The sequence below is a fragment of the Fukomys damarensis genome, unplaced genomic scaffold, assembly GCF_012274545.1.
Source record: "Fukomys damarensis isolate Sample0158 unplaced genomic scaffold, DMR_v1.0_HiC HiC_scaffold_12, whole genome shotgun sequence".
Classification (NCBI taxonomy): domain Eukaryota; kingdom Metazoa; phylum Chordata; class Mammalia; order Rodentia; family Bathyergidae; genus Fukomys; species Fukomys damarensis.
Genome location: NW_022900924.1, coordinates 52,099,275 through 52,123,549, shown reverse-complemented (window position 1 = coordinate 52,123,549; position 24,275 = coordinate 52,099,275). Strand labels below are relative to the sequence as shown.

The 24,275-nt window shown below is 44.5% G+C and overlaps 1 protein-coding gene across 2 annotated transcripts in view; it reads left to right on the top strand.

The window, feature by feature from the left end:
- Senp2 (SUMO specific peptidase 2) overlaps nucleotides 1-23,910 on the top strand; it is a 30,611-nt gene extending 6,701 nt beyond the window's left edge. For both annotated transcript variants that reach the window (XM_033762589.1, XM_033762588.1), the window contains 12 exons: nucleotides 3,777-3,945; nucleotides 5,616-5,719; nucleotides 7,356-7,450; nucleotides 9,376-9,427; nucleotides 10,178-10,241; nucleotides 13,034-13,210; nucleotides 13,945-14,076; nucleotides 15,429-15,632; nucleotides 16,297-16,376; nucleotides 19,561-19,645; nucleotides 21,599-21,694; nucleotides 23,040-23,910. In XM_033762589.1, coding sequence (XP_033618480.1) covers nucleotides 3,777-3,945; nucleotides 5,616-5,719; nucleotides 7,356-7,450; nucleotides 9,376-9,427; nucleotides 10,178-10,241; nucleotides 13,034-13,210; nucleotides 13,945-14,076; nucleotides 15,429-15,632; nucleotides 16,297-16,376; nucleotides 19,561-19,645; nucleotides 21,599-21,694; nucleotides 23,040-23,102 — 1,321 coding nt within the window. In that variant the 3' untranslated portion in view covers nucleotides 23,103-23,910. The remainder of the gene's footprint in view (nucleotides 1-3,776; nucleotides 3,946-5,615; nucleotides 5,720-7,355; nucleotides 7,451-9,375; nucleotides 9,428-10,177; nucleotides 10,242-13,033; nucleotides 13,211-13,944; nucleotides 14,077-15,428; nucleotides 15,633-16,296; nucleotides 16,377-19,560; nucleotides 19,646-21,598; nucleotides 21,695-23,039) is intronic.
- Nucleotides 23,911-24,275: the final 365 nt, after the last annotated feature.

The window sequence follows — 24,275 nt, the reverse complement described above, 5'->3', positions numbered from 1 at the left end:
CATTTCTGGTGTCCTGTTGTTTACATGTTAGGCTTTCTGAATTGATCTGATTTTCCTGTCTATTCCTTTTGTTTGCTAGTATGTAACAGTTGTACATGTGAGCAAGTTTCATTTTAGTAGATCTGTACGTGGATGTAGCACACTTTGGTTGTTTCCACCTCCTCTTACCACTTGCCCTTCCACTCCCCCTCCTCCTGTTCGCTTCCTCTTCCCTAGCAGTCTCCCTCCTACTGTTAATTCATCTGTCTCTGTTCCTTGGTGTTTTGAGACAGGGTCTTGTGATGTAGTCCAGGCTGGCCTTGAGCGCTTGATCCTGCCGAGTGCTGGGGTTGCAGTAGAACTGTGCCGTCACACTGAGCTTTCTCTGTTTCTGTAGGTTTTGTTTTATGTTTTTGTCTTTTTGTAGATTCCGCATATGAGAGAGAATATGTAATTGTCTGACTTACTTCCCTTAACATCTCAGTCTCCGGTTCCATCCATTTTCCTGCAGATGACTTGATTTCACCTCGTGACTAATGATACTCCATTGTGTACAGCACATTTTCTGTATCCATCATCTGTGGTTGGGAACCCAGGCTGGCTCCATAGCTTAGCTCTTGTGAGTCGGGCTGCAGTAAAGATGGGTGTGCAAGTATCTCGGTACCATGCAGATTTGAATTCTGTCAGAAACATACGGAGGAGTGGTAGAGCTGGGTCAAACCGTAGGTCTATTTCTAGTTTTTTGAGGATCCTCCATACTGATTTCCATGGTGACTGTACTGATTGACATTACCACCAGTAGTGTATAAGGATTTCTTTTTCCCTGTGTCCTTGCCAAAATTCACTGAGCCACATTCCTAGCCCTTTTTATTTAATTTTTTTCTTTTGAGACAGAGTCTCACTAATTACCCAGGGTAGCCTTTAATTTGAGGTCCTCCTGCCTCAGTCTCCTGAGTAGTTAGGAGTACAGGCCTGAGCCTCTGTGCCTAGCTGACCTGTGATCAGTTAGAAGGCTCGAAGTATGTTGTTTAATTTCTAACTGTTTGGAACATTCCATCTGTTACTGATTTCTGATTTAATTTTTTATTATCAGAGAATATACTTTGTATGATTTTTGGACCTAGAATATGGCCTCTTTGGATAATTTTCCATGCATCCTTAAAAAGCACACATTTTGCTGTCAGAGTACTCTGTAAATATCAGGTCAAGTTAGTTTAAATGTTTACAGGTTCTACTCATTTTCTGTCTGCTTTTTTTATTGATTGGCCAGCAAGTGTTGAAGTTTCTACAAAATTTAGTTTAATCTATTTCTCCTAAATATATTGTCACCTTTTTACTCTTTTTCTGGTGGTTTGGTTTGGGTTTGGTTGGTTTGGTTTGGTTTGGTTTTGTGATGCTGGGGATTGACCCAAGGGCCTTTGCACTGAGCTACATCCCCAACCTACTTTTTTGTTTTTATTTACGAGACAGGGTCTTTCTAAGTCAAACTTGCCCAGACTGGTCTCGAATTTGCAATCTTCCTTCGTTGGCCTCCCAGAGTGCTGGCATTACCAAACATGTATCATCACGCCCAGCTTTTTTTTCTTTCCATGTATTTTGAAGCTCTGTTAGGTAGATCCAGTTTAGTTTTGTTTGGTTTGGTCTTGCTATGTAGTTCAGCCTGGACTACTCACTATGTAACTCAGATTGGCCTTGAACTTGTGGTGATCCCCCTGCCTCAGCCTCCTGAGTGCTGGGATTATAGGGCTGCACTACCATGCCTGGCTTTTGACCCAGTTTTACCAGTGTTATTTTTATACTTTTTTGTACAGTTACATTCATTTTTGGGATCATGTACCTTTACATGGCAAGTCTTGATTCTCATTTTTTTCCCCTTGCCTCTGCCCTCCCTTCACCCCCTCCTCCCCTCCCCATCTACAAACACTTTATTTTCATCTTTTCATTCTCTCACATTTTTTTCTTTTCTCTTTTTGTTCTTCCCCTACGTATCACACCTGTTATACTTATTTTTATCGTTCTTTGTCTTGTATACATAATTTTTTTCTGAATAACTTGAGAATATGTCTTTGACTCTTACCCCTTTAATTCTAAATATTTGAGCCTATTTTGTAAGAACTGATTTACTTCCGGGCATGGTGGCACATGTCTGTAATCCCAGTTACTTGGGAAGGTGATTCAGGGGGATCATAAATTTAATCCCAGCTGGGTGACTTGACAAGTCCCTGTCTCAAAATTGAAAAATATTAACAAAGGGCTGGAGATGTAACTCATTAGTAGACCACTTGTCTTGCAGGTGCAAAGCCCTGGGTTCAATCCCCACCCAACCCCTAACAGAAAAGAAAAGAATCGATTTACATAATCTTAGAAAAATCAGAAAGTCAGTATCGCATCCTTATGTGATCTACAGGTCTCGTTTAAATTTTTCTATTCTAGCTTTTCTTCCTACTCTGGACCAGGTTCTGGAGCAAATTACATACTGCATTTAGTTTTCCCATCTTTTGGCTCTGCTTTCTTTCTGAAACACCTCCTTGGTCTTTCTTTGTCATTGAAGACACTGATGTTTTATTTTTGCCTGATGTTTACTCAGGATCTGCCTCCTGTTTTTTGGTATTTTTGTGGAAATACTACCTGATGGTGGTGCCCTTTTCAGAGTGTCCCGTGAGTCCGGGTGTGATGCATCTGTTCTGCTGTTGGTCGGGCAGGAGAAGAGAGACAGATTCTATCATCAGTTTCAGTGCCTGGGCACTAGGGAGTGGGGAAGTTCATTGGTTTGGTTCTCGAGCATTTATTAATTTTACCAGTTTGTTTGTTTGGTTTTTAGAGACAGGATCTCACTACGTAGTTGAGACTGACCTAGAACTCACTATGTAGCTCAGGCTGGTCTCGAACTCACAGCAATCCTCCTGCCTCAGCCTCCCGAGTGCTGGGATTACAGGCGTGCGCCACCACACCCAGCACCTGTTTATTTTTTAATATACAGGATAAATGTATCAGTTCAGGGCTGGTCAGTCTTTATACCTCTTTAATACTACTTTTTTTTTTTTTAAGACAAAGTCTCATTATATAGTTCAGGCTGGCCTTGAACTTGGCAGCAGTCCTCCTGCCTCAGCCTCTGAGTGCTGAAATTACAAGTGCGCATCACCACATTTTTTTTAAAAAACCATTGTAGGAATTAAATCCTAGGGCTTCACACATGATAAGCACACAGTTCTACCACTGAGCTACCCCACCTCTTCCTTTTTTTTCTTTTTCTTTTTCCTCTTTAGACAGGGTCTCAACTAAGTTACACCGGTTGGCTTTGAACTCCTAGACTCGATATCCTCCTGCCTAAGCCTCCTGAGTAGCTAGGACTGCAGGCACACACCCCTGTGCCCAGCATAGCATTTATTAATTTAGCATTGAGTAGAGTCATTCTCAGTATAGATCCTGTCCCAAGGTAGAGTGATGAAAGGTGTGACCTCTCTTTTCATAGATTTTTAAGTTCAGTGTGGGATATAGATGTAAACAGATAATCTCACCAGTAACTAATCCCCGTGTTGCCCCGTGACATAAGAAATAGTCCCGGCGGGTGATGTGTAATAAGCAGCTGGACCCGGGGCTGGTGCCGGAAGAGGGCTTTGGTGTGACTGCACGTGGGTGAGCTGCAGTGGGTTGCTGGGGAGACCTCACTGCGGCAGACAGCAGTCGTGTGACACGCAGCAAGTGCAGTCAGGACAGCACAGTCCCGGGGTGATGAGGAGCTTAAGGGTCAGTGCTTTGAGTGCTTTGACGGCACGATCTTTTCCTTTTTTCCTCAGTTTCTCTTTGAACTCCGAAGGCTACAATAGAAGACCGAGTGGCCGTCGCCATAGCAAAGGCACTGCGGAGAGTTCCTCCTTGTGGAGACCTCAGGAGCAGGCTGTCACCGAGATGGTTTCTGAAGAGGGCGGCAAGGGGCTGAGGCGTCCCCACTGTACCGTGGAGGAAGTAAGTCTTTTTAGGTTGATTTCTGTAAAAAAAGGTCTATATGACTTTTTTGGGGAATGAATAATACGTGAGCATGGCACAAGATCCAGAAGGTACAAAGCGTGTGCTCTGACTGCGTTTCCGGTGTCCCTTGCACACCTGGCCTCTGTGGGTGCTTTGCCTCGGCGTGTAGCCCGGTTAACTGCACATGCCCTCCTGGAGACAGTCTGCACACTGACACGACTCAGTTCTCACACGTAGTGATTTTCTCTGTAAAGGAGGAGGAAGACTCCTGTTAGGAAGAAAAGAGGTTAGAGATTCTTTTTGGATACCTGGGGTATTCTAACTTGTTTCTTTTTTAAATGTTAATAGCAGTGACTCAGTAGGGGAAGTAGATGGTGTATGTCTTTGCTTTTTCCTTCCCCTTTCAGAGCATCTACTGTGATGGAGAGACAATGTTCACTTCTCTCTTGAGGTCTTTAGTTATTCCAGGAAAATTTAGAATTATTTTGAATCTGATATTCCACAGGACCATCAACTATTTTAATTTGCCAGGTGGTTTTCTGAGATACTTGTGTAGTTATCACAGAACTATGTATTTGGGTTCCAGGTTCTGTGCTAGTTGCCCGCCCTCTTTGACATAAATAATTACAATTAGTTTTGACATAAATAATTACAATTCAGCAAACAGATAGAGAGAGGAAAGGCCCAGCGCCCTGGAAAAGATCTGTAAGAGGAGGTATTAAAGATAAGGATGGCAGGGGTTAGGTGAGGAGTCAGAGAAGGAACCAAGCGAGTGTCTTTGGGCTGTGCTCAGAGGACACATCCCAGAGAGGATTTGACTGAGTGTGATGTAGAGGGAAGAGACTGAGTCCCAGATTTCAGGCTCGGTTAAGTACACGTCACTGACCAAGATCCCCTGCCCTATATGTCTAGGGGGAAGATGATGACTTCAGTTTTGGACATTGTTTAAAGTACCTGTGAGACACGCAAGAAGACTCATCCTGTAGACTCTTGGACATAGGTGATGGGAGATTTGAGAAAAAGGCAGGGTTGGAGACACATTTCTGAAGTTTTTGTGCATCAATGTTTAAATCAAGGCAGCTAATGAGATTTTTCAGGGAAAGAATGTAGCGTGAAAAGAGATTTGGACAAAACAATCAGAATTTATGGCAGACAGAAGAAGGAATAATCTGCAGTGAAGACTGAGAAGAAAATAGAAGTTTGTTGTGCAGGAAGATGAGGCAAAGTTGGAAGGGAGCTCATGTACTCTGACGGCTAGGAAAGTGCCCTCTGACATGGCTGTCGAAGGTCACTGCTGATTATGCAAGTGGAGTATTTCTGCTCTTTTTCTGTGTGTAGTTTATCCAATTTTGTTCATCCTAGTTTTGTCGGAAATTCAGGTGCCATCAGGATCTAGCAGAGAGAGTAAGATGAGTGAAGAGGGGTGGAGAGCACATGGTCCTGCCAGCTCGACTGCTGATTCACTTTTCAAAAGGGGACAGAATTTGGGGTTTTGGTTTTTGTTTCATAATTTATAAAGTGGGAAGTTAATTCAAAGAAACTGTAAAAACACCATGCTGGCCCTTGAAACCCACCTGTAGATTGCATTTGACCTGTTAATCTCTGACTGTGATTTAATTTTAGGTTTAATGTGCTAGTATTTACCTAACGTGCTTTCTTTTACTCAGGGCGTTCAAAAAGAAGAACGAGAGAGGTACCAGAGGTTATTAGAGCGACTTAAAGAAGGTGGTCACGGAAGCTCTGTCCCTCCTGTGACTTCACACCATCACAGGTAAAAATGAGCTCATAAGAGAACTGCTTTGTTCGGTATGTTTCTCTTTAGTTTTGGACGGGTTGGTAAGAAGGGCCTGTTGGAGAGAAGGCTGTCACAGAGCAGACGTGGTGGTGCATACCTGGAATCTAGCACCCGGAAGACTGGGGCAGGAATACAGCAATTTAGTGACTTACAGAGACCTAGTCTCAAAGTGAAAAAGAGGCTGGGAATGTAGTTCACTGTAGTGGCCTTGGGTTCAGCCTGCAGCACCGCAAACGAAAAGGAAAAAAAGGTGACACTGAGAGGCAGCCTGCAGCTTGCCTGGACAGTGCATCTAGTTATGCACTGCGTAGGGCTGGGGCTGCACAGGGTGGTGTTTCTCTGTTTTGAGGTAATAGTGCTCAGCTGTCAAGGCTGGCCTTGAACTCACGATCCTCGCCTTGGCCTCCCAAGTAGCCGGGGTTCCTGGCATGTGCCACCGGGCCTGGCTCCAAAATGGGTTTTTCTGTCCACGTGAGCTCTGAATGAAATTCCCATCCAGAAAAGTGATCACTAGTTAGAGCACACATTTTCCACCCACCACCCCCGTCTCTCTTTCTCTTTCTTCTGTTTCCTCTCTCCTGCCTGTCTACATTTCTTTCCCCTCCCTCCCCCCTTTCTTTCTTTTTTTCTTTCTTTTTCTTTCTCCTTCCTCCCTTCCTCCCTCTCTCCACCTCCCCCACTTTCTTTCTTTCTCCTTCACCTCCTTGCAACCTGTTTGTTTGTTTTTTTTCTTGTCTTCTCCCTGACCCTGCACCCAGTGCCCCCTTTAAAGACATTAGTAAGCCCGGGATTTAGCTGAGTGGTTCCACTACCTGCCTCTCAAGCGCAAGGTCCTGAGTTCGATCCCTGATACCAAAAAAATAAATAAAGACGTTAGTGATTACCTCTCCACGCTCTTGGAAACCCTCTCAAGAGTCCTACTGCTTGTTAATTACTGATGATTTTTGCAGCTAGATGAAAGTGGTAGGTGTGAGGACATTGGGCTTTACCTTTGCCTATGGAAAGGGAGCGAGTGTGAGCTCAGGATCCAGGTATACTTGGTAATACTAACAAGTGATCTGCAATGCACAGACCCCACCAGTTATGAAATAGCGAGGTGAAGGTGAACAGTCACAGACTCTGTAGCTTATTGAATACAGAAAAAACAAATGTTTGGGCATTTTAATTTTGGTTGTGTGTGCTAATGGACTAGAGTTTGTCATGTCAAAAATCTTTAAATTGTTTTGCTTCTTTATATTCCTGCTTTTAAAGCATTGCTTATAGAATCCATTTAAACACAACAGTTTTAAATTGTTTGTTTCCTTATTTATGGTGCAGGAGATGAAACCTAGGCCTTGCACATTCTATGCCGTATGCCCCAACCCTTTTCACCTTTGAATTTGAGTTTTATCACTGAAATTTTTTAGTCAGGGTGCCATCGGGGATAGAGAAGTTCCAGTTTTAAAATATTTGAGGTTAGGTGACTGGACTGAACAGTGGAATCCAAGTTAGACTCCGTGTTGCGCCCTCTCTGTTGAAGTTCGATGTTACAGAGCTTGTCAGACGTAGCCCATGAACACTCATAGTAGACTTTCCTCTTATATTTGACTTTCTTGTTTTTTGTGTTTCGAAGCTCTCAAAGAAGTCACGTGGACACGTTAAAGACCAAAGGCTGGGGGGAAGAGCAGAATCACGGAGTCAGAGCGACTCAGTTTGTCCCAAAACAGTGTGAGTCTCCAAGCTTAGCCCTCTCTGATCTGCTGGCTTTAGTTGTTGTTAGAATACACCTGTGCCAGATGATGCTCGAGGTGTGAACGAAAAATACAGCGAATCCTGCCACAGGCCACCCAGTAGAAAGCAGGGGTCTTGCGGCTGCGACGTGGCACCTCAGACCCAAGTAATGGTTGCAGCTTGTTCGGTGCAGTCGGTGGCTGTGAGCCATGGTTGAGAGAAGCTATGTTTTACACTGTGCTGTAAATCACGCATCACAGACAACATGCTTCATTCGTTGATGCTGCACAGTCTTGCCACAGCAGATTCTAGCTGTCTAAGAAATGTCATCACAGAGATGAAACTTGGGTCTATGGTTGTGATCATGAGTCCAAGATTCAAATCACAGCCAGGCATGCTGGTGTACACCTGTAATCCCAGCACTCAGGAGGCTGAGGCAGGAGGATTATTGTGAGTTCGAGGCCAGCCTCAACTACACAGTGAGACTGTGTCTCAAAAAATAAAAAAAATAAAAAAGGAACCTGAAAAAAATAAGTGGAAATCACCCAGTTCTCCTCATGCAAAAAAGTCCATCAATCAAGATCCAGTATCAAGGTGATGTTATGTTGATTGTGTTTTGACCTTGATAAAAAGCTGTGAGCTGAGTTTAGACCCAGGAATGCTACCATGAACTCTGAAAATTATAAGGGATTTTTTTTTTTTTTTTTTTTGGTACCGAGGGTTGAACTCAGGTCCTTGGATTTGCTAGGCAGGCAGTGGAACCAGTGAGCTAAATCCCCAGCCCTAAGAGCTTATTATTTAAGAAACGATGTCACTTAGGAGGCTGAGGCAGGAGGAGCACAAGTTTGAGGCTAGCATGGGCTACATAGTGAGTTCCTAGACAGTTCTGGGCCACCTGGAATACCTAGTGAAACCCTGCCTCAAAAAAGCAAGCCAAGGGCCGGGGATTTGGCTCAGTGATTCTGGCACCTGTCTCGAAAGTACAAGAACCCGAGTTTGATCCCCGGTACCAAAAAAAAAAAAAAAAAAAGCAAGCCAAAAAGAAAGAAAAGAAATGATGTGCACAGTGAATAAGCAAAGAGTTTCTTTCTCCACCGTAACAACACTCCAAGTCACACATCACTTCCGGTCCAGCAGTTTCTGCCAAGTGAAAACAGGACGCTGTGTCCTCGTCCACCTTGTTCACCTGCTCTGGCACCATGCTAACTTCTGGCCTTCTCCAAAGTCAGGATGGCTGTGAAAGATAAATGTGGAAGGTGAATCGATTTAGGACACAGGCAGCCACAGTAGTACAACTGAAGAGGCAAAGAAGGACTTCCAGAACTGCTTCACAAAGGGGCAAGAATGATAAGTATACTGAAAGCCAGGGGTGGTATTTTGAGGGAGATTAATGACAGTGTTTCTTTTACTATTTAAAAAAGAAAAACTGGACATTTGCTGTATTTTTTGCTCATACCTCACACAAGTGAAAGATGGTGTACCAAGCCCTAAGAAACTCAGATCTCAACACATTGACTGGCACCTGTCCATCCCTGGGAGTTCCACTTTAAAACTGTTTAAAGATAGTTCATAACGCGCCTCTTGGTGATTATTTCTAGGCTTCTACTGTATGGAGTAGTGTGTTTCGTGCACCTGAAATTCGCTTATGTTCCTTCAGTTGTCTTCCTCGTTTTTCTCTACTAACCGCCGCTGAATGACACTAAATAGTCGCTTACCAAATGAACTGGTACTAGGTTTTGCTGAAGATTATATTTAACATACAAAGAGATTTGTGCATTTTAAGTTTGGTAAGGAAGTTCATATCTTTGGGCTTCATGTCAGCATTTTGGTGTAAATCATTGTCTATTTTGAAAACTGTCGGTCAGCATTGCAGCTTGTAATTGATTAGTAAACAGCTTTTTTTTTTTTTGCCATCCTCACAGATAGAGCTTTTGAAAACAGGGGACCTCTCTGTCCAGTGAGAAGTGAAAAAAGGTATGTGGTTCGGTTCATCCTGTGCTTTTGTGTAGTATATGTACATTTTCTTGCTGTTTAAGTTACAGTTGTGAGGTCTGAGGACCTGGGAGCTCTCTCCAGCCCTGGTGCCGCTCAGCACATGCCAGTGCACAGCCGCTCCTGACTGGGGACCTGCCCTTGCTTGGGCAGCCCACACTCACCTCTTGACGTCAGGGCTCAGAGAAGTCTATGGGGGCCGCCCCGGGGATCACTGTGTCTGGTACAGGAACAGCGCAGGAGCTCTGCATGCGTTAGGTTGTCACGGCACAGAGGCCAAATCCAGTCCGCCTGTTTATTGGAACACAGTTGTGCTCCTTCATTTACACATTGTCTGTCTGTGACCGCCTTTAATGTTCATGATGGCCCCAGATTCATATGTCTCACTGCCCGGCAGCTCCGATTTTACTAGTACAAAGACTGATGGACTGGTTCGCTCTGTTTGCACTGCCAGAGGCACAAGCCACCCAGTGGGACAGTTGTGCATGGGCCATGGTGGTGCGAGCCAGTGGCAATGTGGCGCACCGCAGTGGTGGGGCAGAGAGGTTTGGACTACAGCTAAGTTTCACTGTCTTCTGCCCTTTAGAAAGATGTGCTGACCACTGGTTTTGAGAATTATATAAATTCAAGGCTTTTTTTGTTTAGAAATTTATCTTATTTCTAAAGCTAGTCAAATATAAGATTAAAATCATCGTCCAGCAGAAGTCTTTGCTTTCTTAATATTTTTATTAGGTGTTCAAAGGGGAAAATTTCTGATATGGAAAAGATGATTGGAATCCGACTGGAAAATGAAGGTGTAAGTAGAAACTAGTTAAATTTTATAGCTACTCTCTTACCAGATACATTTTAGTGTGCATGAAAAATAAGAAGACATGATACACATTACTTGGATTTCTAATTCCATTATTTTCTTTGCAAAAGCAGCAAGCTTCAAAGATGTGCACATTTTGTTTCCCTTCTATGAAGATGAGATTCCTGTCTCCAGGAGCCACCTGTAACAACATTCATATCGGTTGGGTGACTTCCTTTGGAAAAGTGTTCAAAAATCATTTCTAGGAAAGATACGATATGCTTTTTTTTGTTTGTTTGTTTTTTTGGTACCGGGGATTGAACTCAGCTCTTTGAGCTTGCAAGGCAGGCCACCAAACCACTGAGCTAAATCCCCAGCCCTACTTTATTTATGCTTTTTGTTTTGTTTTGTTTTTTTGCGAAAGATATGATATGTTCAGGACTTTGTTTTCAGAGTTTCACATTTTAGGTTTCATAACTTGAAAACAGTGGGGGGGGGCGGGGTTCTGGTGCCTGCCTTTCAAGCGCAGGGCCCAAGTTCGATCCCCAGTACCAAAAATACCCCAAAACACTAGCAATCTAATGCTTTATAGGACTTTACATTAAGTAATAAAGTAAGTGTCCAGTGATCTCCATAGCAGTACTAACAGTTTTAATAATGGCAACGTGTTTGGGCAAACATTCAGTATCTGGAATTGAAAGTACGGTCCTACATTAAATGCAACTTAAAGTTACAGATTATTCATATTTTAGGTACATAGAATTACAGAAGTATAGGGGATCTGCTTTAAGTCTGGTTAAATTTGTGTTTTCTGATTGTACTTCTTAAGAGTTAGTCTTCAAGCCAGCATGTTGGTGCACACTTGTCGTCTTGTTTGGGAGGCTGAGGCAGGAAGATTGCAAGTTCAAAGCCAGCCTGTACACTTAGCAAGACTGTCTTTTTTTTTTTTTTTTTTTTTTTTTTTTATTCCGGGGATTGAACTCAGGTCCTTGCGCTAGGCTACCGAACCACTGAGCTAAATCCCCGGCCCAGACCCTATCTTAAAATAAAAATGGGCTGGAAATATAGCTCAGTGTCAGAGTGCTTGCCTAGCATGCTCAAGGCCCTCAGTGCAGTCTTCAGTACTGAAAGCAAAAAGAAGAGCCTTCCAAAGCCTGAGTCAAGCCTTGAGTCCTAAGTTTTAGAGCTTTTTTCTAATGGTCCCCACTCCATTGGTTCAGAGTTGGGGTCAGTTAATACTAATGATTATTTGTCATGTGTAGAGCACAAACTAAAATGAAGCACCTGTAATCCCAGCAACTTAGGAGACTGACACAGAATCACTTGAGCCCAGAATTTTGAGACCAGCTTGGAATCTCTTTAAAAATAAACTAAAAGGAGGGGATCTAAAGCTGAGAGAGAACAGACAGCACGGGAGTATTTTAAAACCCCACTCAGGGACGCACCCTGCCCCCTGCTTACTGAACCTAAGGAAGGCCCTGGCACTGGCTGGAATGAAGGGTGCGGTGCACTGTCTTCCAACTACTGTGATTCAAGTCCACAACTCTTACTTCTAAACACATTTCTCTATTTTAATTTTTTAATCTTTGTCAATGCTAGGGTTGAACCTAGGGTCTCACTCATGCTAGGCAAGCACCCGACCAGAGCTACACCCCAGCCCTGAATTTCCTAATTTCAAAATAGTTTTCCTGGTAGATGACATAAATCTAGTATTAACAGTTCTGTGGGCTCTGGGAGGGGAGGGACTTAGCAGAGTTTCTGGAGTGTGCGGGATTCTTTTCATTGAACTGAGTAGTAATCACATAGGTGTTCATTTTCCAAAAAGTGAGGGGTAAATGAATGTTGAAGTTGTTGTTTTTGTTTTTATTTTTATTTTATTTATTTATTTATTTATTTTTTGAGACAGGGTCTCACTATGTAGTTGAGACTGCCCTGGAACTCACTATGTAGCCCAGGCTGGCCTCAAACTCACAGCGATCCTCCTGCCTCAGCCTCCCAAGGGCTGGGATTATAGCAATGTACCACCATGCTTGGCCTACTACATTCATGTTTTGAGTACCCCCTTATGTTTTCCCATTTATTGTGTAGGATACTAGAAAGTATACAAATGAATAGCCAGGTGGAAGGGAGATTCAGAGAGCCAGGATGGGAGATGTGGCCAGGAGTGTCCCTGTCCTCTTAAGGGCAGCTGCCCTTGGGTGATTCCGCTTGTGGAGCAGTCTGAAAGCTCCCAACCCGTGGGCTTCTGTGGAGGCCTTGTCATACAGGCGTGATTAAATTAAGAAGACGAAATAGAGTGCATTCATTCAGTGTCAGGGTAGCCATAGTTCAGCCTCAGTGATGGAGGCTATAGGTCATAGTTTGTGCTGTGTAAACATTTCAGAATGTCTTTTAACCACGTTAATTTTAAATGGGATAGAACTGAAAATAACTTTTCTTGCCATTTCCAGAAAAAGTGGTGAGTGTTCTGTTCCATTTTTTGTGTTTTGAGATGGAGTCTTGCTATGTAGTTAGAGGTGGCCATGAACTCACTATCGCTCAGACTAGGATTTGCTGTGTTCCCACACCCGGCCTTTTTCGTGCTTTGTAATTGAGGTACCCGGGGAGGCCTAGCTCCTCATAGGTTTTTTAGTCTTCCTTGCTAGGCCAAGCAGATTTGCTAAATCCTTACTTGTCTGGAAGATTTGCTAATTGTCTTTCCTTTCAAGATTCTGACACTGTCTTCTAGCTCATGTGTGATGTGTGTGATATGTGCGAGTATCAAACATGGCAATAGAACGTAGAAACTTTTTGCTCAGAGGAGGGGACACCAGCTGGAGCCTGATCTGTCGGAAGAAGTGTCAGCCCGACTCCGCCTGGGCAGCGGAAGCAATGGCTTTCTCAGAAGGAAAATGTCGATACTTGAGGCAAAGGAAAAGAATTTCTCAGGCAAAGAGAGGGACAGAAGAACAGATGATCTCCTTGAACTGACAGAGGTACTGTTCCTTGTGTTGGTCAGAATAAAAGCATGTTGTTAAATAACTTTATTTACTCTAAGCTTGTCCAGAGACACAAATGTGCAAAACTCAGGCCCCAGGTCTGCTCGCTTTGGCTACCTCGATCGCGGTGATCTGCGAAGGTACCTAACAGAGGGAATTATAATGGATTCTCTGTCGACTCCTTTTCTACATTTTGGACATGTTGAGTTACATAGTATGGTATTGAGAATAAGTACATTGCAAGTGTTTTTAAAACACGGAAGTGAAAGTAGCTAAAATCCTTATTTAAAGGTGGCCCTACTCCCTGTCCCTCCCCCTGTAGACTTGGTATGTGGTGTCCTATTTGCTGTGTCTCTTTTGAGTACTTCCTGTGTTGGGCACAGAGGCGCGGAGAAAGTCACAGAGTAGCGATTGTATGTGTTGGAGAGAAGCACTGTAAAAACATGCAGATGAGAATCATTTTGATTGGGCTTACAGATTCAGTTTTGTAGCTTAGATATGCATTTATCTGCACACTTCTTTAGAATAGAGAAGCCAGCTATTCAACAGAGAGGTCGCCCATTAGTAGGATTGCTTTGTTAAGTTGGAACAATTTTATGCAATTTGATAAGTCTCAGAAATATATTTTTCTCAGAGTCAAGATCCTGTTGACACGAACGGCTTTCTTCTGTCTTACACACATGGATAGTGGTTCTGTGTTAAAGTGGTGACCTCTGGGCTTTCTCATTCAGGACATGGAGAGAGAAATCAGTAACGCCCTGGGCCATGGCCCTCAGGATGAGATCCTGAGTAGTGCTTTCAAGCTGCGGATTACTCGGGGAGATATCCAGACCCTAAAGAACTATCACTGGCTTAATGACGAGGTCAGTTGTCTTTTTTCCCTCAACTGTCATTAGGTTTAACTATTTACTGTCCATAACCAAAGTGAGGTATCACATTGGCAACGGGGCTGTAGTTCGCATCTTGCTGCCGGGCGGCTCTGAACCACGAGTGGGACAGTCACGTGTGTACTGCTGGTGGTTCAAGCTGGCAGAAGTTGTCACACCCGTTTATAAGAGGTTGGTAAAATAAGTGAATTTAAAAAAAAAAAAACAACAACATACTGAACCTTGAAAAGGTACTGTTTGCTACACCATTTCTGTCTTTTGGATCTATATTTATCCATCATTTTATTTATTAGCCTTCGATGGCATTTCCAGAAACCCTGGGTATACCTGATAAATGGAAGGTATTTTATTTGAATGATGTCTTTGTCCGTTCCTGCTGCTGTAATAAAATACCACAGACAAGGCAGATGATTCATGAAGAATAGAAATGTATCATTCACTGTGCCATGGGAGGGCACTGGGGTCCTCATGGGTGGCAGAGAACAGCCGGGACCAGGGCTCTGTCCCACCCGGAGGGGGCCCTTCAGGCCTGGTCACTCCCCACAGCCCCTACACCTCCGGAGGGACACACATGGCCAAGCACAGTAAGTGTAAGCTGCAGAAGGCCGAAGCTGCCCACCCGTTACCGTGTCTCCTTACGTATTTAGCGAGAGCTCATTCCTCATAGTTCTTCATTGTTCTCCGCACTTTGCTAGTGGGTTCTTGCCCGGCTGCGGTCTCTGCAGCGTTTCCTTCCTTTGCCTTTCCTGCCCCTCCCCCAGTGCCGTGACCTGAAAGCACCTCGTTTTAAAAGTAGAATATTTTGTTGTAAACACAACATATTTAAAACACCTTATAAACACATTTATTACAGGAGGTTTGGAAAATGCAGGAAAGGTAACTAATTGTTTAAAAGTACTGTCCATATTTTGGTGTGTCCCCTTCCAGCTAGTGCGGTTAGTAGAGATGTAACTTCTCTGTGGGGAGGCTCACTTGGAGTCAGTCTTCCTGCCTACCTTCTGTGTGATACAGCTGCATGGACCATTTCATTGTTGCAGACTTCTTGGCTCTTGGAAGCTTCGCTCCTTTTTTTCTTTTTTCTGGTGATTGTGCTGGCGGTTCAATCCGGGGGCCCCCTGAGCTATACCCCAGCCCTGCATTCTCTTTCTCTCACCCATTTTGCACTGATCCATTTTTTCTGTCGTCTTCCATATCTGGTCCTTTTATTCCCATTTTTAATTCCTCTCATCCCTACACATCTCACTTTTACTTCATACTAACTCAAGCAAAATTTAATTCTGATGATCTATTTGCCATGTTCCAACTTTTACTCTCCTGGTATTCTACAGGTCATTAATTTTTACATGAATCTTCTAGTGGAAAGAAATAAAAAGCAAGGCTACCCAGCCCTTCACGCATTCAGTACTTTCTTCTACCCTAAATTAAAGTCTGGGGGTTACCAAGCCGTGAAAAGATGGACCAAAGGAGTGAATCTCTTTGAGCAAGAGCTTATCCTGGTGCCCATCCATCGGAAGGTGCACTGGAGCCTGGTGGTGAGTGGAAAGCAGTGCTGGGGGCGCAGACTGTCGGAGGTGAGGCCTGCTCTGGTCTGCCCAGTGCAGGGCCCTGCAAGGCCCAGGGTTAGGTGACAGCGCACTCTGCGGAGCACTCTCAGTGCTCAAGGCCGCAGGACTTCCGGAGCCAGAAGACCTGGCCTCTGCTTGAACAGCTTTTGTTTATAGCAAAATAATTTTTTTCCTGATTTTTGTTGTTGTTGTTGTTGTTGGTTTTTTTTTTTTTAGTTTGTTCATAAGATGGTATATGTTTGTTATAGAAAAATGAAGGCAGGGGCCAGGGATTTGGCTCAGTGGTTCTGCTGCCTGCCTGGCAAGTACAAGGGCCCGAGTTCAATCCCCAGTACCATATTAAAAAAGAAAGAAAGAAAGATGAAGATAAAAAGAAAAAGCAGAAATTTCCCACTGCACTGAGAGGACCACTAATGTTTTGGTGAAAAATTCCCAGGCTTCATCTAGGAATAGAAATATATTAAACTCACAGTCTATGACTTTTTGTAACTTTTTCTTAAACCTAATAATGTGTCTACATCCATTTATGTTAGGTTCTTTAAAACATGCTTTTCTTTTTGGAAGTAAAACTGTTGCTTCTGTTAATACTTAAGATCTTTCTGTTTCTAGATGTTGTATTTTCCTATTACAGGTGATGGACCTAAGAAAAAAGTGTCTTAAATATCTGGATTCTATGGGACAGAAAGGCCACAGGATCTGTGAGATTCTCCTGTAAGTTCAGGCGGGGAGGCGTACTCTGTGACGTGGCCGAGGAGACCCTGGGCCGCAGTCTCACTGCACGGCGGGCTCAGGACTTTTTGGGAACACATCTTTTTGTCTAAAAATAACCTAATATATGATCTCAGCTGAGGTCTTACTAGGATCATCATTGAAAGCAAGTTTGCATGTGTGTGTGTCACTGGCGATTGAATGAAGAGTCTGCACTGAGCTACATCCCTAGGCCTTTCTCAGCTTTTACAGTTTGGAACAGCATCTTACAAAATCACCTGTTGCCCGGATTGGGCTTGAACTGTTGATTCTCCTGTCTCAGCCTCCCAGAGCTCTGGGATTACAGGCGTGTACCACTGTGCCCCGAGAAGTATATCTTGATCAGAATCCTATGATTTGAATTAGGTTTCTTTGGCACTGACATTAAAGTAATACCTCGGTTCATGAATGCTTCTGTTTGTGAACAGAAGTGTTGAGTAAAACTTTGTCGCTGTTTGTGAATTTCACATCTGGTGATAAACGCTACCATGGCCATCGTCTCCAGAACTGGGAATGACTTAAGTTTGTGAACCAAGGCACCTCTGTATTCCGATGTTCTAATAAACGTTAGTCGGGGAGTGTTAGCCCTATAAATTCTGAAGCTGACTCATGTCTGCTTTCTACTGATAGTTGGGTTTATCACATTGAACTCAGGTAATGTTTTTATTTGGTAATACTGGGGGTTACATCCCCAGGCCTTTTCAGGATTGTTTTGTTTTGTTTTGTTTTTTGTTTTGTGAGACAGTCTCGCCTTCAGTTCAGGCTGGCCTTGAGCTATATAGCCCAGGGTGGCCTTACACTTGCAGTGATTGTCTTGCCTCATCCTCGCGAGTGTGGGGATTATAGGTGTGTGCCACTGCGCCTGGCCCTTTTTAATTTTGAGTTAGGGTTCTGCTAAGGCCAGCCTCAAATTTGTGATCCTTCTGTCTCAGTCTCCCAAGTAGCTGGGATTATAGCCACATACCATGGTGCCCACTCCAGAGGGCAGTGTGTGAATGAAGGTGTGGGATTTGTGGGCAGCTCCTGCAGGTCCAGTAGCTCCCCGTATCCAGCAGGTGTATGTTCCAAGAGGATTCTGCAACCGCAGACCCCATCGAGCCCTGTGTGTGCTGTTTATTCCCTGTACTGCAAAGCATGGAAATACCTGAGATTTTTACCCCCAGAGAACCAGCCTTCACCCCCTTGGCAGTGCTGTGGCCTCTAGTGAGAGTCTACATGCTGGTGTGTGTCGTCGGTCCCTTCACTGCAGCCAAAGACCTGACACCCACAGCTGGGGAGGGGAGGACAGGTGTATTCTAGCTCACAGTTGCAGAGGTCTCGGTCCATGGTTGGCTGGCTCCCAGGCAGAGGCAGCTTGGCAGGGGAAGGCTGCTCATCTGATCTCAGGGTAGCCAGAAAGCTGGGAGAGGCAGGGGAAGAGGTAAGAGAAGGAGGGGCTGGCAACAAGAACAGACTTCTCCAGGTTACTCCCTGGGTCTCGCTTCCTCCACCAGCCCCGCCCCAGGCACTCTGCTCATCTATTTATTTGTTTGTTTGTTTGTTTTTTGTTTATTGGTACCAGGAATCGAACTCTGGTTCTTGTGCTTGTGAGGCAGGCGCCAGAACCACTGAGCTAAATTCCGAGCCCTCCTCTCCTCAGTTGATGAGGTTAAAACCCCATGATCCACTCACTTTCCAAGAGTCCCGCATCTGAACACATGAGCTTTTCAGGCACATTTTAGATCAAATTAACACAAGTTTTGCACAGGCTTAACTTATATTCGGTTAGGATGAGAACTAGATGTATGAGTACTAAATTTCATAACCTGAAGATGTGGGTAAAAATCACTTAGTGCTTAAAAAAAATGCATAAATTCTGTGCAACTGCAATGCTGTTATCACACTTAAGAAAGTAACAATATATAATATGTAATATATGGTCCATGTTCTGATTTTTTGTTATCTTTCATAGCTTTTTTCCCAAGTCCAGGAATCAGTCAAGTTCAGAAATGTGTTTGCCAGGCATGGTGCCCCACTGTAATCTCAGAACTCAGGGAGGCTGAGTCAGGAGGGTTGCAAAAGTTTAGTTCCAGCCTGGGCAACTTAGCAAATTAGTGAGAACCTGTCTCATAATTAAAAAGGACTAGGAGAGTAGCTGAGTGCAGAGAAAAGAAAAAGAAAAAAAAATGTTTATTTATTGCCTTTTATTTTAGAATAGATTTCTTACCTTTTTTCATGCCCAGCACCTTTTTTTCCAGAGTCCAGGCCACATATCTTGTTTCATATCTGTTTTGAAGTGGGGGAAAAAAACTGTAAAGTGAACTACTTTTGTTTGTTTGTTTTTTGGTTTTTTAAGACAGGGTCTCACTATGTAGTTGAGTCTGACCTGGAACTCACTAAGTAGCCCAGGCTGGTCTCGAACTCACAGCGATCCTTCTGCCTCAGCCTCCCAAGTGCTGGGATTACAGGCATGCGCCACCATGCCCGGCTCAAGTGAACTACTTGTGAACTGAATAAAATGTATGGGTTTTTTTTTTTTGTTTTTTGTTTTGTTTTTTTTTTTGCAGTACTGGGGATTGACCTCAGGATCTTGTGCTTGTGAGGCAGGCGTGGCACCACTAAACTAAATCCCCAGCCCTAAAATGCATGCTCTTAAGTTGTATGTGTGGTAGTAGAAATCTAGAAGAAAAACACAGCAAGTTGGTAATGGTGATTACTTACACAGTGGTTATTGTAGGGGTCTTTTCTTTTGGGTTTCTGTTTGTTTTGTTTTTCTGTGTGGTTTGGGGATTGAACCCAAGGACATTGCCGCAGAGCTACAGCCCCAGGCCATTTTATTTTGGGACTGAGTTTTGCAAAGTTGACCAGGTTGGGCTCAAACATACAATCCTGCCTCTGCCTCCAAAGAATTACAGGCCTGTGCCACCCTCCTTGGCTTATAGGGATATTTGTCTCTTTACCTCACTGTATATGTTTTAATTATTTAAGATAAGCATGTAAAGTTTTTGTTAGTAGAAAAAGGAACCCAAAATTTAAAAACCGAAAAGCAGTCACAGTTTTGAAAGCCTGGTGGGTGTAGTTTTTAGAATGGCGTTATCTGTTAACCGTCAGAGTCTTTTGTAATCACAGTGCTTAGTCTCATGGGTATGTCCTTTGTTGTTTTCTTTAGTCAGTATTTACAGGACGAAAGCAAGACCAAAAGAAACATTGATCTGAATCTGTTAGAGTGGACACGCTACAGCATGAAGCCGCACGTAAGTGATGACCTTGTGTATTTGCCGAACTTGGTTAACGTTGTATTATTCAGACTTGACTTCTTCCCTCGCCTCAAGTCTATGTGGTTTGTACTTTTGTGGCGCTGGGGATTGAACTCAGGACCTCCTGCATGCTAAGCACACACTGTCACTGAACTAAATCCCCTGCCCTAACGTACAGCTCTCAGAACCACTTACTTGTAAACCTCCAGCTACTACTTCAGCCGAGATGGTTCCTTAGCCTTTGTCTTCTTGCTGCAAATGTAAATGTTCATTACACTGTTTCGGGAAAACCCAGTCCCAGAATATGAGAATCAGTCCCAAAGAGCAGAGACGGTGTCAGGCAGGCCCAGTGTCACAGTCTCAGCGGGTCCTCACCATTTGGGTAGAAGGAGGGGGCTTAGAAAGCAGTCAGGACAAAAGTCATATCATCCAGGCCATAATGGGGATGGTTCATCTCAAGCTAATGGCACAGGCGAAGGTTTCAGGTACATTCTGCTGTCGCTGTGCCTGGATCTGGTCAGATAAGTGCCACACACCACTCGATGGTTTTGTCCATTTCTGGGGTGGGGAGCACTGACCAGGTTGCTCTGGGCAGCCGTAGTGGTTATGGCTCAGGATGGCCACACCACGTCAAGCTTGGTGCCACCATGTCTCTCAGAATTGGGAAACAGAACATTTAAGTCCACTTGTCTTCTCGGTGGTTGCAAGTTCTTGTCCAAAATTTACTTGGGGATTTGTATATTTAGGTCGTAGGGCCCCATGGCATGGTTATCAGGAGTCAAGCAAGCTGCTTATGAATGTTCTTTGTATCTTACAAGACTTGAGTCTCAGTTCATAGTTGGAAAGTGATCCAGCCTTGAGTTGTGCCTGCCTCCCTTTGAAGTAAGCCGCATGAACTCAATCTAGTCCTGACCTCCACAGGGTGCTCAGCTCTCTTCATCCAAAAGCATTTTAATCTCCACAGCGAATCATTGAAGATTAAGCCTTGACAATTCCTGAGGAAAAAGCAAATGTAATAGTCTGTTACAGAGCCAGGTGTGGTGCTGCTGCCTGTACCAGCACCATGAGAGCATTCCCAACTCGACTACAAAGGGACACCTTGTCTCAAACGCGGCCCCCCCTCAAGAAAGTCTGCTAGGATGAACACCGTGTTCTGGTATAGGAAGTGTGATTTCTCTTCTTGTGGATTGGAACCCATCATTCTGTCTACAAGGCCTCCTGCATATGTGTTATGCATGTTCGGCAGCTTTTTTGAATACACACTGAGCTATTGTCTCACTGTGTCTCCCAGAGGCGGAGCCAGCCCTGCGATCCTCTCTCTCCCACACCTGACGCGTGGCTGCCACTGTGTGATTGGGCAGCCCAGGAATCTGCCTCGGACATGCCGCCCCGAGGAAGCTCGTCAGTGACAAAGCTGATCTGAGGCTTCTCTCTGGCTCTTGAGACTGTTGGGGCCAAAGCCAAGGCCTTCAGTCTGGGCCTGGCGTGGGGCAGCAACCCCTGCAGTATTGAAGGAGGTTCAGGGTGTTTTAGACTGACCCGCGCTTAACCTTCTCAAAGTTTGTAACTAGTGATGCAGTTCTGTCTGCTCTTCCTGTTAATACACCTTCTGGTTCAACTTCTGCCTTTTGGTTTTTTGCAATGCTAGGGATGGAACATAGGGCCTCACACATGCTGGGCCAGAGCTATTTTCCAGCCCTCTCTGGGTTTCTCTGAGAGAGTGTGGACAGATGGACCCACTTTACTTTTCTCTTTTCTATGGGGCCCTGTACTCCATGTCACAGGCAGAGTTTTACACCACACCAAGTAAAGCTAACTATATTTGTGTGTGCATTTTATGCAATACCAGATTGAACATTTACCTGTTATTTTTTTCCACAGTGATATTTAGAAATGTGTGAGGAATTTATATAGTATGATATTTTACTTCTTCTGTTTTTGTAATTTTAGGAGATTCCTCAACAGCTAAATGGAAGTGACTGTGGAATGTTTACTTGTAAATATGCGGACTATATTGCTAGGGACAAACCTATCACATTTACGCAGGTGAGTGCGGGCCACCTCGTCCCCTCGCTTCTGTATGGGACAACACGTTGCCCGTGCCTGGTGCATGAGGCCCCTCTCGCAGTAGCTGCTCTCAATCCCATGGGCCCCTGCGGCGAGCCTTGGGTGGATCCCTGCTCTCGCTGGCTTCCGCACTCAGGCGCCTCCTGGTCTTGTGTGACCGGGAGGGTGCGGTGCGTCTCGGTGCCGGTCCGTGTCTAGTACTTGGGAGCATGTGAGAGTTTGTGGCCGTGAGGGAGAAGCCTGAGTCTTCAGACTGTACTGGAAATCCCACTTTTCCTCTCTGTTCTGCTTAGTTTGGGTTCTCTGTGGTTCTTTGAGTGAAGCCCAGATGTGTTGGGAACTCTTGAGAAGTTCTGTTTCCAACAGTGGATTTGCAACCTTTTTACAACCGTGGGCAGCCCACGCTAAAAGTGTGCCACATCATCAGGCCTCGATTGGAGCCGCTGTTTCCCAGACACACTGTATGCATTGAGTAGTAGGATTCATAAGCCCGATCTGAGTGTTGGTACAACATCAGTAACCAGGAGCATGCCCTGAATTCATGTAATTCTAGTCTAAAATAAAGGCACTCCTTACTGATTCGTCCCAGCAGTTTTACTAAGAAAAAGTGCAGATGTTTTGAACTATGTAACAATCATGTGTTAAGACTTCCACACATACCAGGAACTCCCTAGCAGGCTGCAGGGAAGTGCATAGTCCATGCCCTCATGAGGATACGGAGTGAATACCTTGGTGCGAACCGACGTCCTCGGAGGGAGTGGGTGTCCTGTTGTGTCTTTCTGCTTTGGAAATTGGCCTGTGCAGTGATTAACGGTCACAGCAATAACATGTTTTGCAAAACATTTCATTCCTTAATGTTGCTCAATTTCAAGGAGTCCATTGCTCTCTGAGCCCAGGGACGTGAGACTTTAGAGAAGCTGTGTTTAGGGCAGAATCGGCAATATTTCTTAGAACAGAAAGAAATGTGTGGGTGTTTTTCTGAATGGTCATTTTTTCGATATGAAAGCAGATTATACTCATTTTAGATTGTTCTTAAAGTACACGCAAATAGAGAAGTTGCCTATTGTGCCACCACTTGGACGTTTCCGTTTTTGCTAATGCTCCCACTCCGAAATTGTCACACCACCGTGTAAGGTTCTGTCCTGCTCCGCTTTCCTAAGCGTGTGCAGCGCTCGGTACGTAGGGTAGAGTTCGGAGTGTTAGCTTTACAGGCAGCGGTGTCACGGCTGACCTAAAGGTCTGGGCACTGCGCTTCGTTCACGTGATGAAGTGCAGAGGTTGCACTGCAGGCACAGCAGAGTGTGATGTGTGTTGTTCTTCGCAGCACCAGATGCCTCTGTTCCGGAAGAAGATGGTGTGGGAAATCCTGCATCAGCAGCTGCTTTGAGAATGTTGCCCGCTCCCTCCGGCCACTGGCGGTTTCTTCCCAGCGGTCTCCACATACCTCATGCATCTTGGGTTACCAAGTCCCTGCGCCGTTCTGTTCTCCCACAGGTACTGAGCTGTCACCGTGCATGGAGGCCTCTTGGGATGCAGAGGGGCTGCTTGCGACCCTGACTGTAAGGCTGTGCCTGCTTGGAGCCCTGGACTGTTCAGCCCACACACGAACAAACGCTAATCAATGTTTTCTTGTTTTAAAGAGTCATTTCCCTGTGAATGTGGGAAATGCAGGATTTATGCTATGAATTGTTTTTTCCGTGTGTTTGTTCACGTGTATTCATTCGCTCACTCGTTTGCAAATGTTGGGCAGTGGCCATTTTCCACTGCCTGTGACAGTTAACTCTAAATGATGTGCTTGAACTATTTATTTCTGAGAGGAATGTCGATCAAAGTGCTGCTCCCTGCTGAAGATCAGGAGGGACAGCTGCAGGGCGGGACGGCAGCAGGCAGAGCTGACGCGGAGTGGTAACCACCACCCCGGAGTTAGCCTGTCCTCTGTTTGAGGCAGAAACCCTTTGGCAGGGCGTGGTCCACAACAAGTCTGATGGCTGCGTGGCTCCGTGCTGTGCGAAGCGGCTGTAGCCACGGAGCTCTGGCTCTCCGCGGTCTTCAGAATTGTGTTGTGGTCAGCAGGTGACCCGGCTCACTCTTAAAACTGGATTCCAAGTAACCGTAAACCCTAAATCTTCACTTTGTCCCAGATCTGGTTGAGTATAAACCTCGGAATCGTAAGGGCTGGCCTGAGCTGTTTATTTCAAAAGATACTATTTCAATTTAAAGCTATTTTTCCTCACAGATTTTTTTTTCTATATATTAAGCTAAAATTAAGTTTTGTATTCATTACGATTCCCACCCTTCCCCCACCCCTGGTGCCCCCCACCAAAGTCTGTGGAAGATTTAGTACTTGGCTCTGAGGTCACCAATTATAATAGTCTATTTTGCATATGAAAGTTTGTATTTAACTTTTTGTTCATTGAAAACCTTAGAGATGTGGTTATGCTTTTTACTTTCAGAGAGGTTAGAGTTGGTCAGAACTATTTTGCAAGGTCTAGTGCCTAGTGTTGCTTTTATGACGTAATAAAGGCCGTCTGGCAGAACCCAAGCCCGGCTGGTGCTTTCT